This window comes from Girardinichthys multiradiatus, chromosome Y, assembly GCF_021462225.1.
Source record: "Girardinichthys multiradiatus isolate DD_20200921_A chromosome Y, DD_fGirMul_XY1, whole genome shotgun sequence".
Taxonomy (NCBI): Eukaryota; Metazoa; Chordata; class Actinopteri; order Cyprinodontiformes; family Goodeidae; genus Girardinichthys; species Girardinichthys multiradiatus.
Genome location: NC_061818.1, coordinates 31,131,798 through 31,155,710, shown reverse-complemented (window position 1 = coordinate 31,155,710; position 23,913 = coordinate 31,131,798). Strand labels below are relative to the sequence as shown.

Below are 23,913 nucleotides of genomic sequence, written 5' to 3'. Positions count from 1 at the left end.
ACAGCTGGCTGAGCTACCACAATAACACAATATCTAATATTAGTTCAGATCAGGAGGAAATGTGTTGATTAATCTTCCAGTCTCATGCTTTATGTGTGATAATCTCTTCTGAACGTGGTGTAGGTTTTGCCGGAGTCATCTCATTCCTGAGAACATACAAAAACACAGTCTTCGTACAAAGCAAATTGCTATTTACCAGCAATTTTGGGGCATGTTTTGTATTCCTTTGAAATAAGATTTTAAAAATGGTACCTTTCTGAATGCATTTTCAATATCTCCAAACACTTTTTTATCTGATGTGCGTTATGGTTAGAACATAGTCATCTGATTACTGTGTTGTTCAATCAGTCATTTTAATTTGACTTATTAGAATAAAAAAAGAAACTTTGCTCATTACTCTGTATTCAAGAAAAACAAGAAAGATTTTTTTTTTCTCCTTGATTGCAAATCAAAATGTTACACCTCACCGGCCAGACTGAAAATAAAGACTTCCACAAAACCCCATTTCAGAGCAGAGCAGACTTGCTGCTCGCTGTGCATCCTCTGTCTTTGTTGTTGTGACATTTTGAGAAGCAAGCCAAAAGGAGAAAGAGCTGGATTGAAAAGAGGCATCTGTAGCTCTACAGTGAAAGGATGCTTACATCAAGAGCACACACTGTACAGGCTGGCTCAGCATCACTATTTGTAAACATGCTCCAGGTAATATGTGTTAACTCAAAAGAATTTCACTTTTAGCTGAGTTTGGAGCAGAGCACTTTACATTCTGTGCATTTGTTTCACAGTGTTCATGCCTGTTGGATCGATTTTAAATTAATGGCATGGTAGTGGAGTTTTTATGGATGCTCACATACTGTTGGTATTGATGAGACATTTTATCTATACAGTTTATTTTACCAGTCAATAGTGCTTTTGACCTCAACGTGTCTGTTGGTTCCCTGGAATATTCAGCTCTCAACTGTGTCTTTGTTCATGAATGTAAAAGCAAAGATCAGCAATACTGGCCAGCAGTTTCTGCATTTTTAGCAGCTCCTCTGTTTAAGTTTAAGTTTATCTGTTCTTTTTCTCTAGATGAAATGACTAAAGGAGCTACACTAACATTTACTTTTCCTTCCCATAGAAAGTACTCCTGGATCAGTGCTTCTGTGTTCTTTTTATGTCTCTGCTCTGTTCTCTCAAACCCCCAGTCGGTCGTGGCAGATGGCCGCTCACACTGAGCCTGGTTCTGCTGGAGGTTTCTTCCTTTTAAAAGGGAGTTTTTCCTCTCCACTGTCGCTACATGCATGCTCAGTATGAGGGATTGCTGCAAAGTCAACGCCAGTGATTGTCCACTGTCTCTACATGCTCATCCAGGAGGAGTGAATGCTGCAAGTCACTGACTGGATGCAATCTGCTGGATTTCCTTAGATAGAAAAACTTTTTATCCAATTTGAATAAATAACTGAATCTGACTGCACTGTTCAATGGTTACGATTAATTTGAATGTATGTACCTGACTTTTATGAAGTGCCTTGAGACAACATGTGTTGTGAATTGGCACTATACAAATAAAACTGAATTGAATTGAATTGAATTAAGAAACAAGTAAACAAATTTTAACATATACCGTTTATAAATACGGTCCAAACATAATGTGTTCTTAGAATGATTGCTAGAAAAAGCATATTCAGAATTTATGGTGAAGTACCTGAGATGTTAGTCAGCTCCTCTAAGACCATGGTTCTTAATATGTCATAGTTTGGTTTCTTGTTGGACCAATATGCGGGGAAGAACTCCTGAAGCTCAAGGTTTTCAGGTAAGATGAGCCTTTATTATCCATGGCAGGACACAGACAGGGTAGCCAACACACGAGATCGCACATACAGATAACATATCTTCCAGGAGGATGATATGTTATCATAGATTCTAGAATTGCGCCGCTCAAGGTGGCAGCAGGTTGGAGTAGCTCTGTTACTTTTGATTCTGATTTATTCTTTTTTGGGAACTATTCCTCTTGTGGTGGATACAGTTGATTTTTCTTTTTTTCTTTTTTTGGATGACTGTCCACTCCAGTGTCGGATGCTGTGCAGCTTGGAGGATTTTTCTCAAAACTTAATACTCTATTTCATTTGTTATGATGCATTGCCATGGCAACGGGGTTGTTTCTTACAACCGGGAGCAGCTGATTAATATCTCAAAAGCTGAAATAATACTTCAGCTACAACCCCAAATCCCTGATGAGTTGAAAAGGAGACGCCGTGGATGCAGAGCAGGAGCTAAGAGAAGAGAGAGAAGGAGGAAGTTCAAACCATCTCTTCCGTCAATTTTGATGGGCAACGTGAGATCGTTGGGAAACAAGTTGGATGAACTCCAAGCCCTACAAAGTACCCAGCCAGAGTACCGGGCATGCAGTATCATGTGTTTTACTGAGAAATGGCTGCAGGATCATATCCCCGACCCCAGCATCTCTCTGCCGGGCTTTTTATCCATACGAGCAGACAGAGATTTAAAGAGGAGCGGCAAATGTAAAGGAGGTGGACTGGCAGTACTTGTGAACAACAGATGGTGTAATCCAGGACATGTTACTGTGAAGTGTCATCTCTGCAGTCCAGATATTGAACTGTTGGCAGTAAGTTTTCGTCCATATTATTTACCCAGAGAGTTCACCAGTGTTATTTTGGCAACAGTTTACGTTCCACCTTCCGCTGTTGCTGACACTGCATGTGATGCCATCAGCTCAGTTGTTGCTAAGCTACAGACACAAAACCCCAATGCTTTTGTGGGAATTTCTGGTGATTTTAACCATGCTTCACTCTCTGCTACAATTCCAATGTTTCAACAGTTTGTCAGCTGCTCTACCAGAGAAAACAAAACATTAGATTTGTTTTATGCAAATGTCAAGGACTCATACATCTCTACCACAAGACCTCCTCTAGGCAAATCAGATAACAATCTTGTTTTTCTCTGCTCGAAATATAAGCCCCTTGTTCAGAGGCAACCTGTAATAAAGAGGACTATGAGAAAATGGTCACAGGAAGCTGAAGGGTGCTTTGAGGCTACAGACTGGGACGCACTGTGCCAGCCACATGGAGAGGACATCAATGCCATGACTGAGTGTGTAACCGACTATATAAACTTATCTGTGGATAACATCATCCCCACCAGAACTGTGCGATGCTTCCCCAATAACAAACCTTGGATCACCAGTGACCTGAAGGACCTGCTTAACAAGAAAAAAAGAGACTTCAGCAACTTAAAGTCAAGATAAGAGACAGCAAGGAGGTGTACAAGAAGAAGATGGAGAGCAAGCTCCAGCAAAACAATATCAGAGATGTATGGACAGGGATGAAGAAGATCACAGGCTTCAAGCAGAAGGATGATCAGACTGATGGAAGTCTGGACAGAGCCAATGAACTGAACACATTCTTCAATAGGTTCAGTTCAGAAACAAGCTTCACATCCTCCTCTCCTGCTCACAGCCAAACAGACATTCCACCTTCCTTTGACCCACAGGACCCACAGCTGTCCAGTAACACCTCACATTTTTTATCTTCCACCTCAGCCCTAGACCCTTCTGCTTCTACATGTTTGCTTTCAACCATATCAGAAGATGCTGATACTTCCTTTGCTTCCCCCTTCCACCTGTGTGTCTCTAGAAGTCAGGTGAAGAGACAACTGGAGAGACTGAATAGGAATAAGGCTGCAGGTCCAGATCATGTCAGCCCTAGAGTCCTGAAGGCCTGTGCAGAACAGCTCTGTGGGATTCTGCAGCACCTCTTCAACCTTAGCCTGGCCCAGAAGAAGGTTCCGGTGTTGTGGAAGACCTCCTGTCTTGTTCCGGTACCAAAGAAAACTCACCCATCAGTTCTCAATGAATATAGACCTGTTGCCCTGACATCTCACATCAGGAAGCTCCTAGAGAGACTCCTGTTGGCCCACCTGAGTAAGCAAACAGTAAACCATCAGGACCCCCTTCAGTTTGCTTATCGCTGTGGAGTTGGAGTTGAAGATGCCATCATACACCTGCTTCAACAAACCCACTGTCATCTGGACAAAGCAAGTAGCACTGTGAGGATCATGTTCTTTGATTTCTCCAGTGCATTTAGTACAATCCAACTTGATTTGCTTTGTCAGAAACTCCAGAAGACTCAGGTGGAGGCCTCAACAATCTCCTGGATCAAAGACTACCTGACAAACAGACCAGTTTGTGAGACTGAAGGGTTGTGAGTCTAACCAGGTAGTCAGCAGCGCAGGAGCACCACAGGGGACTGTACTCACACCATTCCTTTTCACTCTGTACACCTCAGACTTCCAGTACAAGACAGACTACTGTCATCTGCAGAAATACTCAGACGATTCTGCAGTCGTGGGGTGGATCAGAGATGGACAAGAAGCTGAGTACAGGAAGGTGGTGGACTGCTTTGTGGCATGGTGTGGAAACAATCATCTCATGTTGAACGTGACTAAAACAAAGGAGATGATTGTAGATTTTAAGAGAAACAGGAATAAGTCAAAAACTATTTCTATCATGGGAGAAGAAGTGGACGTGGTGGAGGAGTATAAATACCTCGGTGTTCACCTGGACAACAGACTAGAGTGGAGATGCAACTGTGAAGCCATCTACAAGAAGGGACAGAGCAGACTGTACTTCTTGATGAAGCTTAGGTCCTTTGGTGTTTGCAGCAAGATGCTGCATATCTTCTATAAGTCTGTTGTGGAGAGTGTGATCTCTTCTGCCATCATCTGCTGGGGAAGCAGCATCAGAGCCAGGGACTTAAAAAAGCTCAACAAGCTGATAAAAAAGGCTGGCTCTGTTCTGGGGACTCTTCTGGAACCTCTGGAGATCATTGTGGAAAGACGGATTCTTCATAAAATGAAGAACATTATGGAGAACCCTGAGCATCCTCTTCATGAGACTGTCCTACAACAACAGAGTGTCTTCAGTCAGAGGCTTCTTCAGATCTGCTGTAAGACGGAGCGCTACAGGAGATCCTTCCTGCCCACAGCCATCAGCATCTACATCTTTGAGGAAACCTTCATAATATGAGCTACATCAACATTTAATGTCACTTTGGGATTAATAAAGTATTTTTGAATTGAATTGAATTGAATTGAATAACTTAACTTAACTTAGCTTAACATAACATAACATAACATAACACAACACAGTAGGCAACTGTGGCTCAGTAGGAAGAGTAGTTGTCTTACAATCAGAAGGTTGTGGGTTCAATTCCAGCTTCCTCCTGCCATATGTCAATGTGCCCCTGGGCAAGGCACTTAACCTCAAGTTGCCTACCGATCGGTTTACGAATGTGTGAGTGCGATTGGGTGAATGTGGCACTAGTGTACAGCGCTTTGAGCGGTCTGTATGACTGGAAAAGCACAATATACGTTCAGTCCATTTACCATAACATAAGGAACCAGAGGTGGAATAAATGAAACAAATGGGCTTAATTACAAAACCTGAACAGCAGGGGGAACCAATGACAAATGTGACAAGACAATCAGGGGAAAACACAGAACATGTGTGGGCTTGGGGTGCAGGGAGACAGAAAACAAAGGACTAGACCAGGTAATATAACAAAAACACAAGCAGGTATGACATAACATGAAAAAGATGGACCTGTCGCTCCTGGTTTCTTTCTTACCAGTACCTGACTTTGGTTCAGTTTTGCTGTCAATTAAGAAATTTAATATACACTCACCGGCCACTTTATTATGTACACCTGTCCCACTGCTCGTTAACACAAATCTCTAATCAGCCAGTCACATGGCAGCAATTCAATGCATTTAGGCATGTAGACATGGTCAAGACGATCTGCTGCAGTTCAAAACCGAGCATCAGAATGGGGAAGAAAGGTGATTTAAGTTACTTTGAAGGTGGCATGGTTGTTGGTGCCAGACGGGCTGGTCTGCGTATTTCAGAAACTGCTGATCTACTGAGATTTTCATGCCCTACCATGTCTAGGGTTTACAAAGAATGGTCCGAAAAGAAAAAATATCCAGTGAGCGACAGTTCTGTGGGCGCAAATGCCTTGTTGATGCTAGAGGTCAGAGGAGAATGGCCAGACTGTTTCGAGCTGATAGAAAGGAAACAGTAACTCAAATACCCACTTGTTACAACCAAGGCATGCAGAAGAGCATCTCTGAACGCACAACACGTCAAACCCTTGAGGCAGATGGGCTACAGCAGCAAGAGACCACACCTGGGAGCCACTCCTGTCAGCTAAGAACAGGACACTGAGGCTACAATTTGCACAGGCTCACCAAAATTGGACAATAGAAGATTGGAAAAACGTTGTCTGGTCTGATGAGTCTCGATTTCTGCTGCGACATTCGGATGGTAGGGTCAGAATTTGGCGTCAACAACATAAAAGCATGGATCCATCCTGCCTTGTATCAACAGTTCAGGCCGGTGGTGGTGTAATGGTGTGGGGGATATTTTCTTGGCAAACTTTAGGCCCCTTAGTACCAATTGAGCATCGTGTCAACGCCACAGCCTACCTGAGTATTGTTGCTGACCATGTCCATCCCTTTATGACCACAGTGTACCCATCTTCTGATGGTTACTTCCAGCAGGATAACGCGCCATGTCATAAAGCATGAATCATCTCAGACTGGTGTCTTGAACATGACAATGAGTTCACTGTATTCAAATGGCCTCCACAGTAACCAGATCTCAATCCAATAAAGCACCTTTGGGATGTGGTGGAACGGGACATTCGCATCATGGATGTGCAGCCGACAAAAACTCTCTGAGCAATGTTTCCAGTACATTGTGGAATCTGTGCCACGAAGGATTAAGGCGGTTCTGAAGGCAAAAGGAGGTCCGACCCGGTACTTGCAGGGTGTACCTAATAAAGTGGCCGGTGAGCGTTTAAATATATATAAATGGAAATGTAATGGTTTTCTTTATGTTTATGACAATTTACATTGTATGTAGATTCTCACTGAAGGCATCAAAACTGTGAGTGAACACATATGCAATTATGTAGCCAACAAAAAATTGTCTTTAAATACTTTAAGTACTTTAAATATGTATTGTATTTTAGATTCCTTAAAGTAGCCATCCTTTGCTGTGATGACTGAAATATTAACTTTTGGGCGTCTCTCAATAAACCTCTGGGAAGTTCTTTCAAGACTCTTCAAGACTCATTTCAGGTGACCACCTCATGAAGCTCAGGGAGACAATGCTAAGAGAGTAAAGCAGTCATCAAAGAAAAAGGTTGGCTAGTTTGAAGAATTTAAAATATAAAAATGTTTATAGTTATTTCACACTTTTTGTTTGCTAATTCCACGTGTGTTCATTCATAGTTTTGTTGCCTTTGGTGAGAATCTACAATTTAAATAGTCAGGAAGATAATGGGAAAGCAAGGCAAGCAAAGTTTATTTATATAGAACATTTCAGTAACAAGACAATTCAAAGTGCTGTCCATGAAAACAAGAAAAAGAAACATAATAGGAAAAGTGCATTGCAGTGGTATAAAGGTAATTAAATAATTAAAGAGAATAAAAAATTAATAATTAAAAATATGATTATAAAAATAAATAAGATAAAATAAAAAATTAATGATAAAATTACTGATAAGAACATGAAAGGAAAGTTAGACTGAAAACTTAACTAATAATGTTAATGATAATGATCGCACAGTCAAAGGCCACTCTAAAAAAATAAGTGTTCAATGTTGATTTAAAGCATCTTAAGGTTTCAGCGCTTTTACGGTTTTCTGGGAGTTTATTCCAGATCAGTGGAGCATAAGAACTAAAGGCTGCTTTTCCATGTTTGGTTCTGGTTCTGGGTATGCAGAGTAGATTTGAGCCAGAAGACCTGAGAGGTCTGGGTGGTTGATACACTGAAAACAAGTCTGTAATGTATTTTGGTACAAAGCCATTCAGTGATTTATACACTAAGTATTATAAAGTCTATTCTTTGAGATACGGGTAGCCACTGTAAGGACTTTAAAACTGGAGTGGTGTGCTCCACTTTCTTAGTTCTAGTGACGACGGGGGCAGCAGTCCTCATTAAAACTGAATGAACTGAACTGAAATGAATTTGTTTTTCAAGGTCCTGCTGAGACATTAGTCCTCTAATCCTGTTGTTCTCTAGGTGATAGAAGGCCGACCTTTTTACTGTCATTATGTGCCTCTGAAGGTTCAGGTATGAGTCCATCACTACACCCAGAGTTCGAGTCTGGTTAGTGGTTTCTAGCTCTATTAACTGAAGCTGTGTGCTAACTTTTAAACGCTCTTCCTTTGGTCCAAAAATTATTACTTCAGTTTTGTTTTGATTCAGTTGAAGAAGATTTTGGCACATCCATGCATTGATTTCTTCTAAGCATTAACCAAGCACTTAAATGGGTTCATAGTCACCTGGTGACACCATAATGTATAACTGTGTGTCGTCTTCATAGTTATAATAACTTATGTTGTTGTTTATAATCATTTGAGTTAGGGAGAGTATGTAGATATTGAATAGGAGAGGCCATAAGATGAACCCTTGGGGAACGCCACATGTGCTTTTCGTGATTTTTGATATGAAGTTACCTACTGATCCAAAAAGGTCCCTGTCCTTCAAGTAGGATTTATTCCAATCGAGTGTTGTTCCAGAAAGGCCGACCCAGTTCTTCAGGTATAAAATCGAGTGATCAACAGTGTCGAATGCTAAAGAGACCCATTAAGTGAGAAAGTGAATGTAAAACTTTTGACCGGTGTTTATAAATACATTTTTTTTTTCTTTTTTTACAATAGATAAGGTCATGGCTGAATTGGTCTAAATGTGTATGGTATCAATCGATCTGGGCACTATGACTGTTAAGTGTTCTTCAGAGAGACAGCCTGTAGCCCCAACCTGAAGGTAAAAGTCTAAAAGGTTTGTGTCCAGGATGTGTGGAGTCTGCAGATATATTATGTGCTCTTTTTCCTGACTAGTTCTTTACAAGTGCTGGATCGAAGGAAGGTTAGCCCTGATGACCCTCTCTGCAGACCTAATTGCTCATTGCAGTCTGGACATGTCCTGTTTTGTGGATGAGCCAAACCACACATTGATGGACAAAAACAGTACAGACTGAATAATGGCAGTGTAGAAGATGACTAGCAGTTCCTGTGGAAGGTTGTGCTTCCTGAGTTGCAGCAGAGAGAACAGTCTCTGCTGGGCCTTCTTCCGAACAGTATCAATGTGTGATGACCACCTCAGGACCTGAGAAAGGGTGGTTCTTTGGAACCAGAAGTAATCCACAGGAGACATTGTGCTGTTGAGGATGGTGAGTAGAGGGAGTAGGCCAATGTAATCTCCACAGTCTTGAGGGTGATGAGCTCCAGGTGATTCTGACCACACCAGTGGACCAGCCAGTCAACCTGCTGTCTGTATGCAGACTCGTGGTTGTCCTGAATCATACTACTAACAATGGTGTCATCTGCAATCTTCAGGAGTTTCACAGACAGTGTGTGTGTACTTATTTTCCTTTTTTAAGTAAAACTGTTTATTTTATGATCTGAAGTGTACATCGCAAGATTTAGCTGGAGAGTGTCAATTCTGAAACTGCTACTGTCGCAACCTGATCCTAAAGTGCATGGACAGATGCACGGACTGATGGATTTAAGATGTCTGCTCTTTTGCAAGAGAGAGAGACAAAAATGCTGTTTTGTTTATTGTCAAAAGATTCTTAATATTTACATGGCAAAACCTTTGAACTTCAACGGAAGGATATAGTTTTTAAACAGCTTATGGTTATTTATGTATATCTCTTTTTACCCATACTCTTAATTTTATTTCCTAGTTTTAAAAACCCTGAAAAGACAGATCAATCGCCTGACCACAAAAATCCATTAGAACCAACTATACCCCAGCTGTACCTAGGATCTCCTGGGCTATCCCAAAATTCACATTAACAGAAGGGTTAAATCCTGTCCTTGTATGCAGAGGAGAATTAAAACAACACCCCGATTTCTCTTCACTGAAGCCAGAAATACTTCTGATATTGCATCTTTCATTTATAAGCTAGCACAAATGAAATTCTAAAAGAAAAATCTGTCTTTACCACAGGTTCTCTTTTTATGACATTCTTGAATCAGAAGTTTTGATAAGGTCAGTTACACTCACTCACGTTATCAAAGGTTCAAAACAAAAAAAAGTAATAAAAGCAAAATAGCATTATGAGCACACAAAGGAAGGGACACACATGTATTTGCCCAATTTTAAACTGTCAGCAAATGATTTTGAATGAGTTTGGTTTGCATATATTATTGCTTGACCTCTCAGTGTTACAATGATGCAAAAAGAGCAGGTTGTGTGGAAATTGTGAAAAAGCAGGGGGGGAAAAATCCATATTCATGGTTGGGTGCATCTCTTTATCCTGACACTCTAAATTTACTGTCAGTCAAAATGAAAATGTCACACCTTTCATATGTTCACTCAGAAATTTTAATTGCTAGGGTAGAAAATAGTTCGATGCTGCAGTAAGGTTAGGCCCAGAGCAGCAGGTGAGGGGGCAATGATGGAGGTCTGCAAAAACAACACAATAAATCTGAAAAACGATGCTAAGCCACACAATAGCAAGACCCCCACCACCTTCATTTTCTTCAGCACACCACCTACCCACCCGAAACTACCCACCCTAACACCTAACCAATCCTCCGTCTCCTTTCCGGAGGACCAGACAGTTCTTATTGAGCATTTCTCTGTTTACAGATCAACGTTTCCCATCGGGTTTTGGATCAATGGGATTATATTTTCCATAAAGCGGGATGGAGCTGGGAAGGGCTGGGCATCAGGGCCAGAACAGGTTGTGGAGTGTGATTGAAACGCAGAGGATCAAGCCTTAGAAAAACTGAATGACAGCGGCAGGAGAATGCAATGGCAAGACAACGGTTCAGGGAAAGAGAAGGGATGAGGGGAAAATTGGGAAACTGAAAAAGCAGAAAAGCAAATGGCAGATAGGATAGAGGATGAGAAGCTCATTGATCTTCTGTCTGTCTTCTGTTCAGAGGATCAGTGGCAAACAGAGGCCTTGGTGTTTATCATTTAGTCAATGCAAGGATAAGGATGCTCTGTTTGGGGATATGGAAATTAGTAGCAAACTGTGCAATACAGCATGTTTGCATGATGCAGGTATTTTCCCAGTACATCTTTGAAAGGTATCATGACCACAAAGGACAAAAGTCAAGACGCTTTTCTGAAATCAGAAACTGGCAGAAAAAAAGAATTTTACATAAAGTTAAGCAACAGATATGAAGCAAAACAAGCAAACAATGAGGACCAAAGAATCTGTTTCATTTCATTCTTTCTACATATTCTTGAGAGTCAACAAACATTTTGTGTTTTCCCCTTAAGAATTTCTTCTAGCACTGGAATTAGATTTTTTTTTTTTGTGGTGCTCATTAAAGTTGCAGCCATTAGCTGCTTGTATTTATATCCACATGTAAATTTAAACGAGTAAGTGTTGGTTTTCAAATAATTACAAATAAAGGAAAAATAGGGTGCTGAGGGTCAAACATAGGGTTTTGAATGGCAGCGCTAGATGGAAGTGCTTAAAATGAACAATGAGAAATGAATGTTGTGAATACATTTGTATTGTGAGTGATCAAATGCTTCAAATTCAATGAAAGATTACAAAATTTGTATTTTGGAATAAAAGAACGTATTTAAAACAGGCTGAGCTTTGGGGGATGCTGTACAGAAAAAATAAACAAACAGAGAAAATCCTTAATTTCTGGCAGCTCCCTGGATTGAGGCCCTCACTGGTTTAAGTGTTGCTGCGTTTTAGTCATTTTGATGTGCATAGTTTCAACTTGCTTCTGCAGTGTGTTTTCACTTTCTTGTCCCCAAAAGGTGACACAAATGTATTCCTATTCCACACAAGGCTATTGATTTTTCTAAGGAGGGGGATTTAATCCGCGCTGAGCACAAATCATCTCTGAAGCAGGCGTTTATTCCCACTCTCACCTCCAGTACAGCACCCTGGATGCATTTTGTCGCACGGTAATTTGAGCGGGCGGATGCGTTGGCATGCTCTGTCAACTTAAAGCCCTCATCTGCAGCCTCTTAAAAGCGCACACACAGGCCTACATAAGCACACAGCCTCATGCATCCACAGACACTTGCACACACAGACAGATTAATGCCAAGGACCTTCCTATTAGAATGCTAAAACACTATACATGCAGATTAAAACAATGTTTTTTTTCTTGCATCTTCTTTGCAATGGGATATTCTGTTGGCTTGTCACCTTAGTTCTCTCCTCTTCTCAAAGTGGCACCAAATGCAATCCTCCTTAATAGATGCGTACTATTTACACTTATACCATAATCCCTTAAACATTCATTTACACAGCCATATTTGGTTGTTTGAGGCCCTGACAGCCAATTCATCAAAAAGTAAATGTGCGGAACCTCGCGTCCTGTGCAGCAATCAATCAATATGCTCGTCTCCAGGCTACCATCCATGCAGATACGTCTCAGACCAAAATTAATCACTGCAAAGTTTGCATAATCCCCTTCTACTTCTCACCCATTACCCTACGTTTGAGAACCTTTAGCTTTCAAGACCATTTTGATGACTGAAGAGATTAATCAGAGTATCCCATTCTCAAGGCTGGTTGAATTGTAAGAGTTTAAGCAGTGAATAATATGAGATAAAATAGGGATATTTTGATTCCATGATTGGATTTGTAACTAAAACTGATTGTTTTGGATATTTATATTTCTGCTTTTGAGAAACTGAGCAGGTTTTAAATTACAAACCCCTGAACTAGTTTGACTAATTTTATCCGACATTCAGAACCTGCTCTCTTGGATTCTATTTTTATTATGATTATGCTTTAGATTGAAGTGGTTTACAGGAAATCGCTTTTATAGGAAAAAGTGCTCTGTTATATTTATAACACATTAATCACCAAATAATTTGACTTTTTATTATGAAAGAGGTGAAAAACTTAATTAAAGAGAGGATAATGATGCACTGTATCTGCTTTGTATTTCATTTCTGTAAAAAAATTGTATGCAGTAGTTCACCATAATGGTTTTATTTTGCACTGTATAAATATTATGTTAATGATATAATACATCTTCCGTGCTAAATATTATACAAATGAAAACTTGAAAATGATCTCTGCATGAAGGCAAGACTACCTAACTAATATTTTATGGTCAAATACATTTTATTCACACAGCTGGAAGTGCAAGTGGGACCCTCCATTGACTGTTCCAGATAGTGAATATGTGGCTTCAGAAGCTGTTTATGATTGTTTCAGAATCAGAATCAGAATCAGAAAAGCTTTATTGCCAAGTACGTTTTTGGACATACAAGGAATTTGTTTTGGCGTAGTCGGTGCAATACAATACAAATTAAACAGTACAAACATATCTACAATATAATATAAATATAAGTGCACAGTTTTAAGTGAGTGAGAGTAAATATAGAGCAGTATAAGATGCAAGAGCAATACAACAGTGCAGGTGATCATTGTGCAAGTAAAGCAGTGCAAGTAAGCAGGACAACTACTAAGATGCACAACCATAAAGTAAATGAAATACTTATTTCCCCTATCTACACCCATTTCATACCCAGGTGACTGCCATTTCATCCCATAAAGCTTACCATTTTGTGTTGACTAGATATGCGTCTGAATGACCACTTTGATTAAAAACACCACAACTTCATAGTTTCAAATAGTTCATTTCAATATTTACACAAACAAATGAAAAACAAAAATGTGTAAAATTATCAAATTCTTTTTTTTACATAAAAGCTTCATTGAAACTGATACAGACAAAAACAACATATGGTTTATGAGCTAAATAATAATTCTATACATAACATTTACTTATTTTGATATTGATTTATAGGGAGAAATTTGAGAAGAAAACACCTGCTACATTAAGTATTTGTTTTTAAGTACCTTTTGTGTAGAATAGAAATGTTTTTTTTACAAAACACAACACAGCTATAACAATGTTTGCTATTAGTCTGTGCTCAGGCTGCGAGTCGAACATGAACAGGCATGCCACTCAGCTTGCAAACTAAAAAAACTAAAAAACCTGTAAAATCATACATTAAGGTGCTGCTAAAATAACTGTGTTTTTGTTGTTAATTGTAGAATGTAAAGTTTTAACATATAGCCATACAAACACAGGCAGACAGAGACAAAATGTACAGGTCCATGTCTATTAACAGTGTCTGTCGGTGCAGGTACAAAATGCCCACTATGCTTGTAGGAACTTATGAGAGGTCTGTTTGAAATGTCCCATATCAAAAGATCTTTTGGGAATAAAAAACAACAGAAATCTTCATAGTATTCAGGAAGGAGACAGGTTCTTCTTCTTCTTCTTCTTCTTGTATTATTTTTGGCAGTTGGCAAATAACGTTATGATGTGCATTACCGCCACCGACTGGTATGGAGTGTTGTTCTTCATGGTTTTAAATCTTATTTACTATTACAACAATCAAATTATATTTATTAATTTAGATTTCTTGAAAAATCTAATTATAATTTGAATATGTTTGCTACTTAAACTTCTTTGCAAAGTATCTATCAAAATAAAAGTTTCTTTAATACCTACAAATTCTTTCCTTAAAATTGTACTTTCTTGTTCATATTTCTGACACTTCAATATTACATGTTCTATTGTTTCCTCCTCTCCACAATGATCACATTTTCCTGTATTATGTTTCTTTATCTTGAACAATGTAGAATTAAGTCCTGTATGTCCTATTCTTAATCTTGTAATTAATCTTTCCTCTTTTCTGCTCCTTCTTCCAGTTCTTACTTCTCCTACTACCTTGTTGGTTCTGTAAAACCATCTTCCTTTCCTCTCTTCATCCCACCTTTTTTGCCACTCTTTCCTGATTCTCTGTTTAATTATATTTCTTGCCTCTGACCTACTAATATTAATTATAAAGCTAATGTTATTTTGTGTTTCCTTCTTTGCTATCCTGTCCGCCATCTCATTTCCTCCCACTCCTACATGTGCTGGTACCCATAAAAACACTAATATTAATCCCATCCTTTGTATTCTAAATAAAGTATGTTTTATTTCCAAAAAAATGTCTGGTCTACCCTCTGAATGATTATGTTTTAAACTTAATAATGCTGAACTTGAGTCTGAACAAATTATTGTTTTTAATGGTTTTATATCCTCCACCCACTGCACTGCTAACAATATGGCTAATAATTCTCCTGAATATATCGATAATCCATCTGTAATTCTTTTTCCTCCTTTTATTTTAAATTCTGGTATTACAAATGCTACTCCTATTTTTTCATCTGTTTTTGATGCGTCTGTGTAAATCTGGACATAATGATAGTAATTGTTTATATATTCCTGTATTATTCTTGAATCTAATCTACAATTTGTATCCTTTTTCTTTTCCATCAATGCCATAACCACCACTGCTTCTGGTAAGGAGACAGGTTCTCTGTCCCAGAGATTAATGCTTACCAATCCCAGAACAAAAGCTAAGCTTGTGAAGATATTGGCTGAAGCTGGTAAGTGAGCATAAACAAAATAAGTCCTGTATTAACATGAATTGAAAGGCCACTCAGAGAGGAAGAATTGATCTAAACGCAATGGAAAAAAAGTTACGGTTAGGACATCCACACAGAGACAAAGAACTGAATTTTGGAGACATGTCCTGTGGTCTGATAAAACTAAAATTGAAGTGTTTGCCCATAATGAATCAAGATAAATATTAAGATCAGAGAATAACGGGGGAGGCTTGCACACACCCGCCTAACAGTGTACTGCAGTGGTGGCAGAATCATGTTGTGGGAGTGCTTTCCTGCAAAAGAAACTGGTGCATTTCACGAGTTAAACGGCCCCACGAGAAAGAACATTGTGTGGTCATATAGAAGCAACATCTTAGGACATCAGCCAGGACATTAAAGCTTGAGTGTAAATGTGTCTTCCAAATAGACAGATGATCCTAAACATACTACAAACTGGTTTAAGGACAAAATCCTTCAAGCTTTGTGCAGTGTCATTATATTGTTGTTATATTTAAGTCAAATTATTGTGCTATACTCTGTTCTACTTGTGCTGCAAAGAGAGCCTTGAAACAAAGTACCAATATGTTATCATCCATGCATTTATCTTCAAAAATACTTATTGGAAAAACAATTTTTCAATTATGAGCTCGTTATCTTGGCAAGACTATTACTATCAACTGCATCACACAGCATTACAAATTCTTATCCCTGAGTACTATGAGTATTATTATCATTTGACCTTTTCATCTGGACCGGTTTGCTGTTTAAATTGATGAATAGGAACTGGACTTTTGTATCTGTGTTATATTAGAAACAGAGCATTATGACATCCTTTCCTTGAAAGAAACATGGGTCACAATTGAAATAAAGAAAAGACATCTGGTTAGATGAGAGGAGTCAGGAAACATTTGTTTTAATATTTCATAAGTGAACTATGTAAAATTGAAGGTTTGGGTGAACACTGTTTGATATAATTGCTCTTAAATGCAGCAATAAGGTCTGCATTAAACTCCCAGTTATCATCAGGTTTATCTGCAGAGATAAAGAGATTAAGACAGAACCAAATTGCTCTCTCTGGAGACAGAAATGTCACTGATGTTATGCATCATTAGTGCTGCAAAGAGGTGGCTTCATTGTTGAGCAGAAAAGGGGGGGATATGAATGAGATTAGTGTTTAACTGAAGCAAAACTGTGTTGTGTTTGGTGTTTTTCTTTTTATTTCGACATGAGGACAAGATTATTTGTGTTAACAAATATGTGGTAAATCAGCAGCACCTCCAGGATTTAAAAAATAGCGAGTGCCATTAGGCTACATGATGCGGTTTATGGCAATGATTTCATATCAACTTAAAACCAGTCTGACACATCTGTCAAAAGCCAACAACAGAAGAGCAATTTACAATGATTTTTGTTCTCACACCTCTAAGTGGCCAGTTCTCAATCCCAGAGTTCCACAGGGTTGACATCACAGTTGGAAATGAAAGAGTGATTCTGGGAAGAGGTCATAAAGGAACCAGACATTAAGCAATAGATGCCAAGCCAATCTGTATGTCTGACAATGGAAATTCTCTCAAGGCTACTTTCACAGTATGGCATGTAAAAATAAAACACTTGATTACATTTACCTTTGAGAGTCAAATTTATTGAGAACTAAAAATAATTTTCATATTTTCAGTTAATTGAAAATCCTTTTTTGATATATGTTACAAATGATTTTTTATAGATTTGTGCAAAAAGGGCAGGAATAGAAGATACGTATTTTCAAATCAACATGTTTTACGTCTTTTAACAAAAAATGTATAAAAAAGTATATTTATCACTAATATTAGCAGAGGAAGATTATTTTCTATTTCTGAGAAAATTTGTCTATCAAACTTCTGTCTATTTCATTTGATTTGAATATTAACAACTCAAACCAGGTTAGATAGCCAGTTTCATATATCCAAACACAACATTAAATGCTACCAAAATTATTTGTGTTAACATTTTTCATTAATTACTTTAGTTGATAGCACTCTTGCCTTGCAGCAAGAAGGTCCTGGTTTTGACTCCCTAGCCTGGGTCTTTCTGCATGGAGTTTGCATGTTCTCCCTGTGCATGTGTGGGTTCTCTCCGGGTGCTCCAGCTTTTTCTCACAGTCAAAAAGCATGATTATTAGGTTAATAGGTCTTTCTCAATTGTCCTTAGATGTGAATAGGTGTGTGCATGGTTGTTTGTCCTGTGTGTCTCTGTGTTGCCCTGCGATGGACTGGCGATCTGTCCAATGTGTTCCCCCGCCTCTCCCCTGGATGGATGGATGGATGGATGGATGGATGGATGGATGGATGGATGGATGGATGGATGGATGGATGGATGGATGGTTTAGTTTAAAGATCATGGCCAAAACAACAGATCTTCAGCTTTATTTTGGTGTTCAGAAGTTCTCATGTTCTTCAGACTCGTTGTTCCACACTTGACCTTCAGGCGACTAGTTAGCACATCCCTGCAATGTTTTACAATTACTTACATCTGATCTTTCTTCAGTAATTTCATTTTTAGAAAATGAGGCATCTACAGGTACATCTAAAAAAGTAGAATATTGTGTTCTATATATTTTGTCACTGATTTCAGAAAGTGAAACTCTTATTATTGATTCATATTATAGATTCATTAAACATAGTGAAATATTGCAAGCCTTTATTTCTTGTCATTTTGGTGATTGTGTCTTACATACAGATAATGAAAACACCAGACTCCTTGAAAATTTTTATATTACATAAGATCAGTACAAATGATATTTTGAACAGAAATGTTAGGCTTCTGAAAAGTACATTAATTTCTGTGCACCTAATACTTGGCTTGGCCTCCTTTTGAATGATTTACTGCATCAATGCATCATAGCATGGAGGTGATCAGCCTGTGGAAGTGTTGAGCTTTGATAACAACCTTTAGGTTGTCTGCATCTGGTGTCTCTCATCTTCCTCTTAACAATACTCCATAGTTTGGTAGCTAATCAAACGTAGTAATGCCAAGGTCACTGAACCAACATTTGGTACCTTTGGCAAGTGCCAAGTCTTGCTGGAAAAAAATAAATAAATCAGCATCAGCAGAAGGAAGCATTAAGTGCTCGAAAATGTCCTGGTAGTTGGCTGTGTTGACTGTGGACTTCCAGAATCCTGTTCTTCCAACCTCATACAATTGGAATGGAACAATTAAAAGTTAAATCCCTCCAGGAAATGTGTTGTCCTGATTTCATCATTATAACTTTTCTGCATAAACATCACACAAAGCAAACAAAACTATGTAAATTAAAGTGCTGTTTTATTTTATCTATTTTGTAAGGTTTTATTTAATGGGTCAGCTATTTTCAGAACACCCAGGCCATCAGCAATGGCAGCACACAACATTACAATTCAACCAAGACTGAAAAGACAAAGGGGTAATTAAACACTGATGGATGTAATGGATTTAAAGTTAATGCATTTACTTCAGGTTAGAGATAAATAAAAAAGGGATTTAGCTGCATTCTTTGAAAATATTCTATCTAATTATTAACAGTTTCAGTGAAATTAAAAACAATGGACGCACATAAAACCTAATGCTGTCAGAAAAGGTGTCTAATGGACTAAAAGCTGTGCCATGAGTGGCACGAGGTTGATTTACTTGTGCTGCAGCCACTGTGATTTAATATGGTTATCAGCATACATTTATCTTTGTCATAACACTGTGAAACTCTCTGCATCACGCTGATTGCGAGTGTCACCCTCTTAATTACCTCTTACTAACTATTCTCAAAAAGATAACCTGAGTGTGATTAATTTTAGCACACCTGCTCAATAAGGATGTAATCTGCACAAAACAGGATGATCACTGTTAACCCCTGTAAGTGCAGATGAAGGGACATAATACTCATCACATGTGATTATGTGCTTATAGAATCATTCTGACCATTAGTAGAGGGATTTGGCAAATGATTTATCTGAAATACTTAAGATTTGGCCTGAGGGTGGCAGCAGAAGATAGGTTAAACTAAGGAAGTCATTGCTCTGTATAAAGGTCCTTTTGCACATTTGAGATTCAATGAGGCAGATTCCAATTTAAGCTAATACCACTGAGATTGCATTTTTTATACTGGGATTAATCTCTTCCAACAAAAGGTAAAATCCAGGGAAATGGGTAAAAATATTATACTCTGACACATAGTGGCACTACTGTTAATACCTATGTTAGATATGAATGAATATCAGGGATATGCTATTTGTAACATTTGACATTTCTCTAAGAGGATCGCTAGAGATTTTATCCACAAACTTTACCTGAAAAACTCAGCATAGTGCAAATGTATTCTTGCAGATGCATGTTTGATTCCATCTGGTGACTTCAAGCTTTGGAGTTTAAGTGTTCATAAACATAACCGAACAGCTGGCATGATATTACCTGTGCTGGTGAAAGGCTCATAATGCAAAACATTCTTAATCGGGAAGCATTCAGAGATACTGTAGATACTGTACGGTTCCTTGTTACATAAAGTCTTGTTTTTGTAAGCGATGGGGAAAAAGGGAGCGCCTCTTCCTCGACTCCCTAATCCTGTGGGAGCAGAGTAAGCATTTAAGACTTAGATGTAGACGGTGTGTTGAAATGTGTGAGTGATTTTAGGAGGCTCCCACTAGAATCTGTTGCTTGCCTACACCTGCAGCAAAATAACCAGTTGAGCAAGGCCTTTAAAAATGTAATTTATTTCGAAGCAAGATAGAACTTGAAGTATTTCACATGCTAGTAATGCAGTGGTGGAGTTCATTTAACAAATGTACAAGGTAATCAATTAGACCATGAGATATAGATAATTAAAAGTTTAAAGAACAAAAAATTAATGTTTAATCTGAGAAAAATCTTTTTCTTGTTATCAAATTCTCTCATGTATGAGTTGATGATAATCAAGCAGTGTTGTGTAATTAATTAATTCATATGTTTTTATCTGCACCTAATTAAAATCCTTGATGATTTCTTCGCAGCAATTATCCAATACCATGTGCCAAAACGTCTATTTTAGATTAGATTTTAGAATTTTCCAGTAACTAATGGTGTGGACACACCTGTGTTTGAACATGTTCTGTGGAGGTGTAATCACACAAGAGACACTCTCTCCAGGACCTGAGGAAAAGAACTTGACGCTGCTGTCTGGCACAACACTGGTGTGAAACTCTAAAAGGTAAATATAATAATCACCCTAACAAGAAAATATCACTTTGTTATGATAGATTTATTGCGTTGAAAAGGATTCATCAGTACTGTGGACATGTTTTCTCTTCCAAGTGTTTTTGTGATGTTACCACACCTACATTTCCTTACAGTAGTTCTCTCCAGCGAGCTGCTATAGCTGCCAATATAAAAACAAAGATGTAGCTCACTTTTAAACCTTTGTTTCTTCTCATCTGGCCATCGACATGAATACTGGTTATGTTCTTTGTGTAAATGAAGAGAAAGCACAAACTTGTTTTGCTTCACAGAGTTTGGTAAATGACAATCCTTGCATCTGTTGGAAGATATACCTCCCTGAGCTTTCACTTATAATTCTCTTGCAGTCAAGATACTGGAAACCGCAGAGGCTGTGTCTGCCACACTTAGCACCAACAGAAACTGCACCATAGAGATAACCAATGTCAGTGGTAGCTACTGTCTCATTAATCCCAAGTAAGTATGCAGCTGCATCAGCAAGCTTACATATATTTGAAATCAAATCCCAATGGGTGAGACACAGAGCATTTCTATTTACCTTGTAGCACAGTGATGTTTGACGGTGGATTTATGGCAATGTGATGAGCATTTGAAAACGCCATGTAATTGAATTTTAATTTTAATTTCCCATTTGCTTCAAGATGCATGTTTACATTTGCTGTCAGATAGACAGAAATAAAACAAAAAAACAGAACCTTGCAAAAACTATTTAAACTTTTTTACATTTTGTCATATTACAACCACAAACTTTAATGTATTATATTGACAATTTATTTCACAGACAAACACGAAGTAGTGCGTAATTGTAATGTGGCAGAAAAACAACCCATGGTTCGCAAAGATATTTTCAACAAAATATCTGTAAAGGGTCAATACTTTGTTGTACTTATTGCACTTATCACTGCAGGTCTTCAGGGGTGTGTTTCTACCAGCTTTGCACATCCAAAACCTTCTTTCCAAAGCTGCTCAAGCTCAGTCATATTGGGTCGTATAGAACAACACCACAGATCTCAATAGTATTTAATTCTGGATTTGATTGGAGCCTTCTAATGCATGAATATGCTTTGATTCTAAATGTTTATATACTATCTTGTTTATAGATAAATGATGGATCATCTTTCCTTTATTCACAGCTTGTATTATGAATATATTCATATTATTCTTACAAGTCTCAATTGTTTTGCAACTTCTAACAGTATTTTTAGCTCCATCCATCCTCCTATTAACTGCACTTATTACAATATAAACACTTATTAACATTTATTAGATTCCCTGTCCCTGTGGAAAAAAAACTACCCCCACAGCATGATGCTTCCACTACCATGTAACATGGTAAGATTTGCAGATTCAGACCAGAAAGTTCAGTTTTGCTCTCATTAGACCAGATTCTGCATAAGAATACTGTGTCCCATACATGGCAAGTGGCCAACAGTTAATGGGACATCCTGTTGTCATATAATAAATCTGCACACAGCACTTTTGGATTTTTATTTGTAAAAACTGTAAATACCATGTATCCTTTTCCTTTTGCCTTGTAATTTTGGGCTACTTTGTGTTAGTCTAAATTTGCAATCATGAAATATAAAAAGCTGTCAATACTTTTGTAAAGCACTGCTAATGTAAAACAAGTGAATCACATAAATTAAAAAAACAGGACCAGAATGCATATTAAGTCTTTTGCCATGTGTGTCATGTTGCTACATTTGTCTAGGTTTGTCATGACAGGCCATAGTTTGGATGGGTGATTTTCACATGTGACATTACATTGCTGAGAACATCCACCGATCTATCATGCACTGATGTATACTCCCTTGTTGCGCATTACATGCAAGTGGAGTCACTTTTGCTTAGAAGTCCATAGTAGTACACTTCCAGTCATATTCCATCCATCAGTGTACGCTGTTTTGCTTCGGACAGCACCAATTCTCTGACAGAGCATCACCAAGCTTTAGGAAACTTTGCTAAGTGTTTTCTTTTTTTAAAGCTTCGTTGGAGAAATGTCCTATATACTAATTTGTTATTTGTTCTTATTTATAGGGTATATATGGCAAGAGGCTTTTCTTACCACCCACCCCAGCTCACAGTTCGAACCCAAAAGACAGAAGTTTGCTCCTTCACAAAGGATGACAACACCGCCACCGGTGCGGTCGGCCAGCTAACCTACGATTTGTTCCACATGCAGAACCGGGTTTGTTCCGAGCGTATGGCCGTCATGTTCTCCGTGTCTTTTGACCACAACATTTACAAGAACCGGCTGGCTGTGGGTGTGGTCGAGCATTCACGGGCCTGTGACAAACATCTGTACGACCAGATGTATGACGGGAATTATCTCAGCAATTTTGCCCACTCCGAGGCAAACGGGTGTGGGCTTGAATATAAAGCAGCATATGTTGATTTAATAGCCACAATGTCTACAACAGGCAAAGCCATTATTAAAGTGGAGCTGTATGATAAAATGGGCCGCTAGTGTGCAGGCGTATTGAGTTTTTGTGTCCCTAGAGAGAAAAGAATGTACTTGACCACTTGACCACTGTTGTCATCTTGAAATAAAAAAAAAGCTTTCAGGAGAGGAAGAGTGATTTTGCTGTCATTTGTATTTTGCGTTCGCTGAGAGATATCAATACCTGACAGCCAGCTCATTGATTTCCCATTAGCTAATGTCTTGGACTCATGTATGTTGTACTCTTTCTTCTCTTTGATTATGGTAGTAAAACATTCAGACCCAATGCTTGTGTTGCTTTGTGTGGAGTATGTTTTCACTCTGTATGCCTGCATTATTACTGATGAACAGTAATTATTATTTAATCTCTTATCTGGATCTATCCAATTCTAATGAGCGGCAACAGATGGAAAGGCAGCATAGATGTTTTTTTAATCGCCGCAATCACAACACTGTTCTTCACTGGCTAGAAGACTGTTCATCTTGCTCGATTGTGCAAAATTTGGAAAACAACAGATTTAGAGTAAAGAGGATCCAAAGATGTGTGCCTAGACTTGTATCATTTGCTTTTTTTTTGTGTCGCACAGTAAAAGAAACAAACAAGGTTCTCAAACTGCTTCTGTCACATAGATTTCATTAAATAAAAAACCCAGGACAAGATAAATGTGTAGATTTCATAACAAAGACATCCAAGTGTAAAATATTAGAGATGGAGCCAAGGAAGGGTGTGGTTATTTGATCAAACAGGGATAAACCATACTTATGTTCATTCATTTTTTTTTTCATTTATTGTGTGCTCAA

General features: G+C 38.3%; 1 protein-coding gene across 1 annotated transcript in view; it reads left to right on the top strand.

Moving 5' to 3' along the window:
- The window catches only part of LOC124864169 (bryoporin-like), a 77,957-nt gene extending 54,559 nt beyond the window's left edge, over nucleotides 1-23,398 (top strand). The window contains exons 2-3 of the mRNA XM_047358834.1: nucleotides 21,020-21,128; nucleotides 22,710-23,398. Of these exons, the coding sequence (XP_047214790.1) occupies nucleotides 21,020-21,128; nucleotides 22,710-23,139 (539 nt within the window). The 3' untranslated portion in view covers nucleotides 23,140-23,398. The remainder of the gene's footprint in view (nucleotides 1-21,019; nucleotides 21,129-22,709) is intronic.
- Nucleotides 23,399-23,913: the final 515 nt, after the last annotated feature.